This window comes from Lampris incognitus, chromosome 1 (genome assembly GCF_029633865.1).
Source record: "Lampris incognitus isolate fLamInc1 chromosome 1, fLamInc1.hap2, whole genome shotgun sequence".
In the NCBI taxonomy this organism is placed as follows: domain Eukaryota; kingdom Metazoa; phylum Chordata; class Actinopteri; order Lampriformes; family Lampridae; genus Lampris; species Lampris incognitus.
The window spans coordinates 150,174,168-150,186,940 of record NC_079211.1 but is presented as its reverse complement, the minus strand read 5'-3'; the positions used below and the strand labels follow the sequence as shown (position 1 = coordinate 150,186,940).

The 12,773-nt window shown below is 43.8% G+C and overlaps 1 protein-coding gene across 1 annotated transcript in view; it reads right to left on the bottom strand.

The window, feature by feature from the left end:
* Positions 1–12,773, bottom strand: part of slc4a4a (solute carrier family 4 member 4a) — a 134,677-nt gene that overhangs the window by 41,927 nt on the left and 79,977 nt on the right. Inside the window, exons 7-10 of the mRNA XM_056275646.1 lie at positions 12,308–12,465; positions 11,033–11,120; positions 9,901–10,055; positions 670–783 (exon numbers count right to left, since the gene is read on the bottom strand). Of these exons, the coding sequence (XP_056131621.1) occupies positions 670–783; positions 9,901–10,055; positions 11,033–11,120; positions 12,308–12,465 (515 nt within the window). The remainder of the gene's footprint in view (positions 1–669; positions 784–9,900; positions 10,056–11,032; positions 11,121–12,307; positions 12,466–12,773) is intronic.

Below are 12,773 nucleotides of genomic sequence, written 5' to 3'. Positions count from 1 at the left end.
TGAATTTGGCTATATAACTCACCGAGAACAAGTACCCAGCAAAGTTAACAGTTATCAATGATAAATGTCGACCTGGAGAACATTGGTTTACTGATTTTAGGGGTTGAGCTGAACAATGGCCCATTTCACATAAAAAACCGTGGTTGTTGAATCATAGGCGGTGCAGTGACCTTATCTGAGGTTAGATATGTACGTGTATCAGAGACCGAATGATTTTCCGGTGTAATCCAGACGCTAAGCCCTTTCTTATTATAGCTCTTACAATGTTCTTATTTCTGAAAGACAGCTGGGCCCCATCGAGTCCTTCAGAAACCAGAGCAGTGGAGATCAGGACTGGTATATTTTCATGTGATGGACTATGTACTGTACTTTGGTTAAAAGAGGGTATGAAATGGTTTATTGCTGCAGGATACATACGCCAGTGAAACACCAGCCACACCTGGATCGACTGTGATTTTACTGGTAGTATGCTGATGTGAATCACTGTAAGCTCATTTGCAATCTCATTCTTGTATTTCAGTTTTTATATTTGCTGTATTGAATCAAATCACCAAATCAAAGGCCAGTACACAAGAGCTGATGCAATACAGATGGAGTGATTTGTAAGAAATGTATAGCTCGTAGATCTCGGTCTAAAACCAAAGTTCAGTGTCGTTAATGAAGTCGTACTTTCCAGTTTTTTTTAGCTCCTCCCCAACAGCGTGTCCCCCTCCTCCGTGACCTCCATCATGGGGCATATTTCCATTCATCTGGGCGTTATCACCACCTGCATACATATTTTTCCTGAGATGCATACATGAGCACAGACACAAACACACAGATGGACACACAAACACACAAAAAAACACCAATTGACTGGAGAGTTTATCACCCAAAACAAAAACCTTATGCAATTCAAATATCTAAATTTTCTCTGGCACATAGTGGACAGGGGTGCATGTATTAGCCCACACAGACGCTGTCTTTCTGGTTTTAGTCAAAACAATTCTAATGTAGTATTTCAACTCAGTTGTTAGTCTAAGGATACACACAAATTTGCAGCCATTCACAGAGAACATGTGTTTATTAGGCCCATCACACTTCAAATGGATTTTAAAACAGGTAAAAGAGAATCTGGTCCAGGCTACATCGAGTGCTGTGGCTGCTTCATGTCTAAGGCCCTTTGGGATGCTGATGGGACTCATTCACACTTGATCACGTTCACACACCTCTATGAGCTTAGCATGCATGACAGTTACACATGCCTGCACTTCAACAGCAAACAGACCGCACACACAGTATTATGTGTCTGTGTCTGTATGCTGCACATCACTGCTAATAGATACAAACACTTAAAATGCACAAATTTCTCAGACAAGTACACTAAACCAGGATTTTCCCACACCAACCTTGACTCGTGTCTTTTGAGCGTGAAGCACTTTATAGACCGTTGTTACAGAGACATGCTACGAAGTCATCATTTCTTTTGCATGAATAAATCAATAGGGACTGAAATGCAATAAGTCAATGAATCAAAGAAGGCCAAACAACAACATCCTCTAAGCTACTTAAGGGTACTGTATATTAGTAGTGTGTTGGTGAGGCACACAAACATGGTAGTTAGTTGCTCACATAGACCACTTACAGCGATGTCATTATTATGTTTGCAAGGATAATTCTCTAACAGATCTAGCAACAGCGTAGACCCGTGCTGGTAAGATAGCGAGACCAGCCTGGAAAAGGGTTGGATGTACATATTTAAATAACGTATGGCAGCCTGAGGACAGATGTCCTTGCCTACCTAAGTGTTTGTTTCCTTATTATGTGGAAATGGCACTGGGAAGAACCATGTGTCAGCCCTGTGATGGCCTGGCGGCCTCCCTGCCTGCCACCCAATGACTGCTGGGATAGGCTCCAGCATCCCGCAACCCTGATTGGGATATGCAGCTTGGATACTGGATGGATGGATGATGTACCAAGAGAGGTTGTCATTGCAGAAGTCCTTCTTCTTACAATTATCCTGTGTGTCAGCAACCAATGGTGTAATAACTTCCAGATAATGTGATAATTACAGGTGGGAATCCTTCGGAATCTCACGATTTGATTAGCTTTCGGTTCATGGGGTCACAATTCAATAGAGAGGTTATATCAATGAGAAGTGTGCGGGAAAAACTGCCAAGCAGCAGAAAATGGACGGCGTTAACCAAAAGCACAGCGGAGCTGTCAAGAGAAAAGAAAGGAAAGGGAAGTGAAAGAAGCGGCAACAGTAAAAAAGTGTCCTGTTAATAAGTCATCATCATCAGTTCTGTAACCTATGGAGGTCGTAGGAGCACAGTTGATGCCTCAACAAGTCTCTTCCACCGTTCCCTATCCATCGCAGGATCCGGTATGGTGACTGAGTTTGGTTGAGATGTCATTGTGTTTCAGTAGGGGGAGTACCTGGTGGTCCCTAGCTCCTCTCTAGGTACGGATGGCCATTGGTTCACAGAGGAACTCATCTGCCCTTTGATAGGTTTTGTTTCTAGTCCTGCTGGGTGTCCACACACCCTCCTCACAACAATCCAAGGGTTGAAGTGGGGGTGCCGGTTTAGTCGCCGACGACCCGACGGTTGCAGTTTAACGTCGTACTCATACGTAATAAGTAACATTACGTAATAACATAATAAGTAGTTTTTTTCAAAAACACTAAACAAAGTGAAGAAGAGGGCATTCCTATGGAGGATGTCGAGCTAGCAAGTAGTAACGTTAGTCTGGAAGCGTCTACCATTGGTTGCAGCAATGCACGGCCTCAGCTAGCTAGCAACGAAAACGTTAGCCTGGAAGTCTTTACCACTATATGCTTTTTGCTCCACTTCCACCCACCGGTGGAATAAAGTGTTCACTACCAACATCACACTGACGCTAAAATCCCTCTCCAGTACGAGATGGTGTTGTAGAGGGGACGCCACAAGAGTTCTTTGGGAAAATTATGGTGAAATAAGAGAGGTGTTGGCGTCTGACAACGAGGAGCGACAGGTCACACGGCACGAGGCCGCTGTGCTATGGACCAAGCTTGGGAAGCTGGAGACTGCTGCTTGTAGCCGAGCCAAATTTCTGATTTTATTCTATTTCTTTATTTTCCTTGAAATATACACTACCGTTCAAAAGTTTGGGATCACATTGAAATGTCCATATTTTTGAAGGAAAAGCACTGTACTTTTCAATGAAGATAACTTTAAACTAGTCTTAACTTTAAAGAAATACACTCTATACATTGCTAATGTGGTAAATGACTATTCTAGCTGCAAATGTCTGGTTTTTGGTGCAATATCTACATAGGTGTATAGAGGCCCATTTCAAGCAACTATCACTCCAGTGTTCTAATGGTACAATGTGTTTGCTCATTGCCTCAGAAGGCTAATTGATGATTAGAAAACCCTTGTGCAATCATGTTCACACATCTGAAAACAGTTTAGCTCGTTACAGAAGCTACAAAACTGACCTTCCTTTGAGCAGATTGAGTTTCTGGAGCATCACATTTGTGGGGTCAATTAAACGCTCAAAATGGCCAGAAAAAGAGAACTTTCATCTGAAACTCGACAGTCTATTCTTGTTCTTAGAAATGAAGGCTATTCCATGCGAGAAATTGCTAAGAAATTGAAGATTTCCTACACTGGTGTGTACTACTCCCTTCAGAGGACAGCACAAACAGGCTCTAACCAGAGTAGAAAAAGAAGTGGGAGGCCGCGTTGCACAACTGAGCAAGAAGATAAGTACATTAGAGTCTCTAGTTTGAGAAACAGACGCCTCACAGGTCCCCAACTGGCATCTTCATTAAATAGTACCCGCAAAACACCAGTGTCAACATCTACAGTGAAGAGGCGGCTGCGGGATTCTGGGCTTCAGGGCAGAGTGGCAAAGAAAAAGCCATATCTGAGACTGACCAATAAAAGAAAAAGATTAAGATGGGCAAAAGAACACAGACATTGGACAGAGGAAGACTGGAAAAAAGTGTTGTGGACGGATGAATCCAAGTTTGAGGTGTTTGGATCACAAAGAAGAACGTTTGTGAGACGCAGAACAAATGAAAAGATGCTGGAAGAATGCCTGACGCCATCTGTTAAGCATGGTGGAGGTAATGTGATGGTCTGGGGTTGCTTTGGTGCTGGTAAGGTGGGAGATTTGTACAGGGTAAAAGGGATTCTGAATAAGGAAGGCTATCACTCCATTTTGCAACGCCATGCCATACCCAGTGGACAGCGCTTGATTGGAGCCAATTTCATCCTACAACAGGACAATGACCCTAAACACACCTCCAAATTGTGCAAGAACTATTTAGAGCAGAAGCAGGCAGCTGGTATTCTATCGGTAATGGAGTGGCCAGCGCAGTCACCAGATCTGAACCCCATTGAGCTGTTGTGGGAGCAGCTTGACCGTATGGTACGCAAGAAGTGCCCATCCAACCAATCCAACTTGTGGGAGCTGCTTCTGGAAGCGTGGGGTGCAATTTCTCCAGATTACCTCAACAAATTAACAGCTAGAATGCCAAAGGTCTGCAATGCTGTAATTGCTGCAAATGGAGGATTCTTTGACGAAAGCAAAGTTTGATGTAAAAAAAATCTTATTTCAAATACAAATCATTATTTCTAACCTTGTCAATGTCTTGACTCTATTTTCTATTCATTTCACAACATATGGTGGTGAATAAGTGTGACTTTTCATGGAAAACACAAAATTGTTTGGGTGATCCCAAACTTTTGAACGGTAGTGTATATATTTTTTTATTGTTGTGAATTTCCCCCAAATCAGTTCCTACCTGCAAACAGGTTCCACCCTTGCGGTTTTAAACGCATACATTTTGTTCCCCGGGGGCGCTGTTCCGGTGTGACACCTCTGAGCCTAACTTCAGTGAAGTGCGTGTGCTCGGAGCTGGTGAGTCACGTGTTCCAACGCTCTCTCCAGTATCTTAGATATTTTCTTCATTGTTTGATTAAAGTTATATTATGGTGATACACACACAGTATTGTGAGGTGCTAACAAACTTATTTGTCTATCCTCCATTGTATAAATGATTTGGAAATTTGATTTAGACTATATTATTCATGCGTGTTTGGCTAATTTAAGTAGCCTCATGCTAGCTTCAACGGGGGTTTGTACATGCTGGTGTCATGGGTTAATAGGCAGAATGCAATGTTTGGATTTTGAAGGTGTCTCCTCGTAGCTGATGCAATGTTTTGTAGAGTGTTATGAAGTTTTGTATTATTATTGTTATTTTTTTGTAGTATGGAGAGATGCAGAGGACAAGATACGTGACTGATGCTTGTTTTTTTTCCTTTGAAGGTATGCTGGGTTGAAGTGTTTATTTTAGCCTATGTCTACGTTTACATGATGTTAGAAAAAAATCGATTTCTTGTGTTAGTCCGACTAAGACTGGATTTTTAAAATACATGTAAACGTGTTAGTCCGACTGAAATCGTACTAAATCGAATTTCTGGAAGTGGGACTAACACACCTAGATGACGCGGTTGGGGATGGATTTACTCTGGCATGTATACGATTCAACCGGCCCCGAACTGGCCTAGGTGTTCTGGGCATGATCCATTGTTTCCGTGGCGGTCTTTCATCCAATAGCAACCAGCTGAAAGGGGGCATATCGCCACCTACCATACAGGGGTCGGACATACTTCCGTCAATAAATGGATTCTCCCCCGGTTCTTGTATACTGGGATAACGACAGTAGTCCAATTACATGTCCTAATCGAGCTATAACCGTAGCTCCACTTAACTGTGCATGTAAACGCACTCTATGTTTCATATATTTTTGCACTATAAAAGAAAATGGGTTGATGTGGGTCAAATAATTTAATGATTTGTACTATGATAAATGTGTTTTATACCGTTTTCATTGCACTTTTTGTTTTACTATACTTTGGATACTGTTTTATACTGTGCATTCATTTAATGTTTTTATACTTTGAGCACGTATGCTCGGAGCTGTATGGAGACATGCAGAGGACAAGATACGTGACTGATGCCTGTGTTTTTTTCTTTTTCCTTTGAAGAAAAATAAACCCCACAGATCTTCAACTTCGGTGTATGTATCTCACTCAACTACACAACGCAGAGACAGAAAGCAGTTATTAGTCAGTTACATGCTGATGACCATATTTTGGGACACTGTGCTGCATTGATTCAAGCTTACAAGCAACAGCTTGCAGAAGATGGACATGGACCTAATGACCAATGTGCGCCTTTTGGAATCGCTGCACATTTACGTTGCATCACTACGAGGGAAATTTGCTGACTTCAAGACATCTGCCTAGGCTGTCATGGGTGTGACACAGAACTACCAGTACGAGACTCACCGCGTGAGTTAAAGAAGAGCCTTCGATGATGAGGTAGTCGACAATGAAGCCGTTCTCACTGGAAGTAAAAAGTTCCAAGTTGAGACATTCCATGTGATTGTTGACAGTTTGCTCTCAGGACTGAACCAACGGCTGGATGCATACAGAGACATAAATGGCTGCTTTGGTATCCTATTTCACATGGACTGTGATGACACTGATCTCCACAAACAGGAGAAACCTGCTGTCCCCTCTTCATAGCCAACTGACTTGGACAAGGCCTTAGCTGATGAGCTGAGCCAGTTTAGGTCTTTTGTCAGCACGGAGCGAGTTAAGACTCCTGCAAACCCTTTGCAAGTTGTGCTGAGGAAAGGACTCCAGACAACCTTCCCCAACGTTTTTGTTGCGCTCAGGCCTTTTCTCACACTGCCTGTATCCACCTGCGAGGGAGAGAGGATATTTTCACAACTGAAACGGATAAAAAATGAACTCAGAACAACCATGGGCCAGAGAAGGCTTTCAGCGCTCTCTTTGATGGCCATCGAGTCTGAGCTTGTGAGGGAGCTGGATTTTGAAGACTTGATCACAGAGATTACAAAGAAAAAGGCAAGAAGAACTTCTAAAGGTAAGAGCCATCTGATTATGTTGTCTGTACATTGAGCAGCATTGTCTGTTGTGATCGTGTGTTGCTGTATATTTTGTGGATGAGTTTATTTGATATGCTGTTTGCATAACATGTGTATTGCATCACTGTGGTGTGATGCTGCTATATTGTATTGGGGTCAGTTGGTCAAGTTCATTATATGTTGGTTTTTGCAGTTCTGTGTGAAGTTGCCTAGCTCACTTAGTGAGCCTTATTTTGAAATCTGCATTCAGCTGTGCTGTGTGATTACCTTAGGATGGCGTTGGTGTAAGCCTAGTCCTAGTCAGTCACATTATTATGTATCAGTAATAACTGGTGTTATTGTGGTGGTGGATGATCTGCTGTGGCGACCCCAAACAGGAGTAGTAATAGTAGTAGTAGTAGTAGAGTAATAACTGGTGTGCTGTCTGCTTGGGTGTTTTTTTGTGAACACAAATATTGTCATAGTCTAGAGTCATATACTGCCTTGGGATGATTTAATCCATTGTTTCCTTGTCTTGTGATGTGTGAGTGAAATGGCAGTATTTGGTCTATTGAACTGTATGGGCATACCTGCTCAGCTGGACTTGTTATTCAGCCTTTGACCAATAGGTGTGTGATTATGGTCTGGTGGATTTGACACGCCAGCTTAACTGGAAGCTAAAAATAATTAAGGGTTTAATGGCTGGGGCGTGGGGTGGGTGTGGTGTGTGCATGGGTGTGCATGTGGGGGGGTGAGCTTCAGTGCCCAGGAGTCCCTGGGCACTGAAGTGAAACATCGCATTCATGTTCACAGCCATGTGGCTTTCGTGCATCACCCTAGTTTGTAAAACACAAGACTCCAGCTGCCAGGCATCCGTGATACAGTCAACAGTGAATGTGATGAATGACTGGGCTGCTCCCGAGGGCCATGCATCACAGGTAAGAGCTACTCTGGTGACTTTGCTCAATACTTCCCTGACTTTTACCGTTGTCTCTTGGTAAAGCTGAGGTACCGCTTTGTCAGTAAAAAACCGACACGATGGTGTGTCGTATTTTGGCTCAATTGTCTGGATCATAAATCTAAAGCCTTCATTGTCGACTACGCTGTAGGGGCGCAGGTCTTTTGAAATGAAACAGGCGAAGGAGCTAGGTATTTATTTTGCCTGTTCAGAATTGGCTGGGAGTTTGGTAAAGTGGTGCAGTGTGCGTTGGTTGCTTGATAATGCTGCAGGAGGTTGTTGTTCCACTTCTTTCAACTCTGGGTGGGTGATGTGAGACCTAACATTTGTAGTGTTCCCCAAATACTTAACTTTCGTTTTACAAATCTTGCATATAGAATGAGTCATGTCAAGTTCCCTGTGATGGACTGGCGGCCTGTCCAGGGTGTCTCCCCACCTGCCGCCCAATCACTGCTGGGATAGGCTCCAGCATCCCTGCAACCCTGACAGCAGGATAAGCAGCTTGGATGGATGGATGGATGTCAAGCTCCTTCTTCCCTGGGAGATTGTTAAATCCAAAATGCGCCTAAACGCTTCCCTTCAGTGATGATGGGACTGGCTGAACTTGTTGCTGCTCCATTTTTAGAAAGACTACCAAGAGCTAATGTTTGCAGCGACTGACTAGCCACTGTTGTGCTTTCCGGAGGCTGGAACAGGCGCGCGGCAAGTCAACATTGCCAGCAGCGAGGAGGCTACTTCAGACTGAAAAAAAAAAAAGTTTTTAAAAATTGATTTTTGGAATTTGTGAATCTATTCAGAATCGTAGAAGATAAGAATCGCGATTCTTAAATGAATCGACCCCCACCACCCCTAGTGATAATTCATCAAAATGGAAAAAAAAATCTAAAGAGCTCCAAAATGTTATAAAGTCAGTTAGACATTAGAAACTGTTTGTGGAAAGGCAACATCCATCCGTCCATCCATTATCCGAACTGTTTATCCTGCTCACAGGGTCATGGGGATGCTGCAGCCTATCCCAGCAGTCATTGGGCGGCAGTTGGGGAGACACCTTGGACAGGCCACCAGGCCATCACACAGGGGCAACATACACACACACACATATTCACACCTAGGGGCAATTTAGTATGGCCGATTCACCTGGCCTACATGTCTTTGGACTGTGGGAGGAAACCAGAGCACCTAGAGGAAACCCACACAGACACGGGGAGAACATGCAAACTCCACACAGAGGACGACCCGGGACGACCCCCAAGGTTGGACTACCCCGGGGCCCGAACCCAGGACCTTCTTGCTGTGAGGCGACCGCGCTAACCACTGTGCCACCGTGCTGCCTGTAAAAGCAACATTGGTGATGTAAAAGCAGATCATGAATGAAACTGTAAAAACTTTTTTTCTGATAATGTAAAGATACTCAATATTGCTGCTGTCATCAGTCCAGCAGAAGGCTCTTGTTACGAATTCATATCAGTATAACATTTTATCCCTACACAGGAGAAGTAAATTAGTATATTGTAGCAAAGACTGGCGAAAAATAAGCTTTCTCTTTTTTTTTTTTTACTTCCTGTGTTTCAAAGCAGAGCTAGGCCCTTTTCTTACAACATCACATTGAAGGAAGGAGTCTTAAGTGCAGCTGTTGTGAAGCAATGTCTTGATGCATCCGAATAATCCAGGTAAGGAAATCCCAGGAAGTTCAATCAGTTCATCTGGATAGTGTTTATGGAGAGAAACGTTTCATCACTCATCTAAGTGATCTCTTCAGTCTCATCTGACTGCAGGTGTCTCCACCCTTATAAACAATACAGTGGCACAAGTTGCTGTACCGGTTTCGGTCGTTATGCCACTGTATTGTTTATAAGGGTGGGGATACATGCAGTCAATTGAGACTGAAGAGGTCATTTTGATGATGATGACACGTTTCTGTCTCAGTAAACGTTGTGTCCAGATGAACTGATTCAACTTTCTGGGATGTTGTGACGCAAACATGCAGCAAAAAATGGGAATTTTAAGTCGGCTCCATCTGGATATGGACACAGACCTTTTGTCAGAGGACGGGAGGGATTTTGGAGGTTCTATCCGGATGGCAGGGTCCCATTCTCCAGGAGGAAGGACGATCACCTCATCGAGGAATTCATCAATGCCGGCCAGCAGGTCCTGTCTGTCCTTGGCTTTATATGCAATGTCATGGAAGACCTTATCAAAGACAGATAGCAGCACAGTGTCAAATGAACTGGCTGTGTATTGTAGCAGTAGTTACTCTACTTTTAATGTAATCAGTTTAAAATAAGAACTGTAAGGGGTGTTCTCTATTGAAAAGCTTGCTAGATGAGAGAGAAATGTTTTGACCTTTCAGTGCAGTTTGAGTTGGTAACTAAATGGAAAGTGAATCGGGAGTGAAAGTGAATTGACTGTGACTCTGAAAGAGATGTGTTCATTTATTCATTCATTCATTCATTGTCCGAACCACTTATCTTGCTCTCAGGGTTGCGGGGATGCAGGAGCCTATCCCAGCAGTCATTGGACGGCAGGCGGGGAGACACCCTGGACAGGCCGCCAGGCCATCACACAGGGGCAACATACACACACGCACACACACATACATTCACACCTAGGGACCTAGGGGCAATTTAGTACGGCCGATTTACCTGACCTACATGTCTTTGGACTGTGGGAGGAAACCAGAGCACCCGGAAGAAACCCACAGAGACACGGGGAGAACATGCAAACTCCACACAGAGGACGACCCGGGACGACCCCCAAGGTTGGACTATCCCAGGGCTCGATCCCGGCACAGTGGCACAGTGGTTAGCACGGTCACCTCACAGCAAGAAGGTTCTGGGTTCGAGCCCCAGGGTAGTCCAACCTTGGGGGTCGTCCCAGGTCGTCCTCTGTGTGGAGTTTGCATGTTCTCCCCGTGTCTGTGTGGGTTCCCTCCATGTGCTCCGGTTTCCTCCCACAGTCCAAAGACATGTAGGTCAGGTGAATTGGCCGTACTAAATTGCTCCCAGGTATCAATGTGTGTGTGTGTGTGTGTGTGTGTGAAAGAGATGTATGTCGAAGCATATTTTGATAATAAAAACACACACATTGTGGATTGAGGCCCAGGACATTAGGTTGAGGGTAATAATAAAGGAGACATAAGAATACATTTGTCCAATTATCAGCCGAACCTCATCTGACATGAGCGTTGCGATGGCTCTCCCGATCTCATGGTACGACTTGGCTTTTCCTTTGGGACCAAGCAGGATGAACAAAAATCTGGAAATGGAAAAGTTTGCCTTAAAAATAACATCGCAGTAGTGTTCATGCATCAATTTCTCTACCAAAGCAACAAGACCTGAGAGTGCTGTCTTTACTGCTATTATAAGAAGTAATGACAGTAATGTCAACACATGGCCATAGCCATACTCATGGTCAAGATTTGCCTTATTATTATTATTATTGTTATGTCATTCAGTTACCAAAGAAAATAATAAGTTCTCTGAAAATTTGCAAACATACATACAAAAAAACCCCCAGTAGAATCGAGACATTTTTTGCAAGCCTTCTGATAACAAGAAGAATATGCATTGCAGCCAACAAAAAATGACTCCGTCTTCCTTGTGAGCTGCTAGTATAGTTGGGGGATATATTCAAAGATAATGTGAAATGAAAATGGACTTTTTTTTTTACCTTGTAAACTCATTTCCCCTGTCATATTCTGCATCTATTCAACGACTTACACTGCAAAAAAAATCTCAAGAATTGCCTTTTTAATTATCCTACATCAAAATCTAATCACTTTAGCTTCCTCTGAAACAGCAACGTTTTAGAGGAGCAACATTCCAACCATCCATCCATTATCCAAACCGCTTATCCTGCTGTCAGGGTTGTGGGGATGCTGGAGCCTATCCCAACAGTCACTGGACGGCAGGCGGGGAGACACCCTGGACAGGCCGCCAGGCCATCACAGGGCTGACACATTCACACCTAGGGACAATTTAGTAATGCTGATTCACCTGACCTACATGTCTTTGGACTGTGAGAGGAAACAGGACCTTCTTGCTGTGAGGCGACTGTGCTAACCACTGTGCCCCCATGCCGCCACATTCCAACCAATAACATCATAAAATGTTTTGCACCCTCCAATCAAATCACATGCATCCCTATGGTTTGTCTTGCCCTAACATTCTGTTTTACCTGGAAATATGTCAACTTATGTAAGCACCATTTCACATTGACGCGTTGGATGATGTATTGGATGATGATGTTGCTAATGACAACGGCTTACTTTCATGGAGTCACTGTGAGTGGGACACGGGGCACATGGGTTTTCGGCACATACATTCATTCCGCCGTAGTTCGCGACTAAAACCCCGTTTCCATGCTGAGTCCATACTGAAGTTAATTTAAACCTGAATCCTTAATCAATAACTTCTGGGGAATTTGGGTGAATTTCAGCTAACCTGGTGGGGACGGGAACCTCGGTCAGGGCCCCCAGCATCACAGCTTGTTGGAGACGAACAAATGCCACAAACGGCGCATCCAGGAAATCCACCTCCCCCACCAACACGTTGGAAGCCTCGGCATCTCTGGGCAACTTCTTCATGAACTTATTCCTCAGCTGGAGGTACGAAAGAGAAGAACAGAAGGGAGGGGGTGGTCATGAAAGGCCATGTTCACACCAGCAAGCTAACCTTTTCCCTCTCCGTTAAACAGCCTACTGTATATCAAACGGGACAGGTCAACCTTTTTGATCTGAAACCATCCCATTCAACCCAAATAACAAACACCGGGGTTCCTGGGAAAAGGAAGGTAAATGATTGGCAATGAAACCGGTCTGTATTCAGGGGTTTAATGAACATGGGGAGATATATGATGACATCCCTCCATGTTAGGTGCTTAAGGTTGTGGGTCTTTGAGGAAGCACAT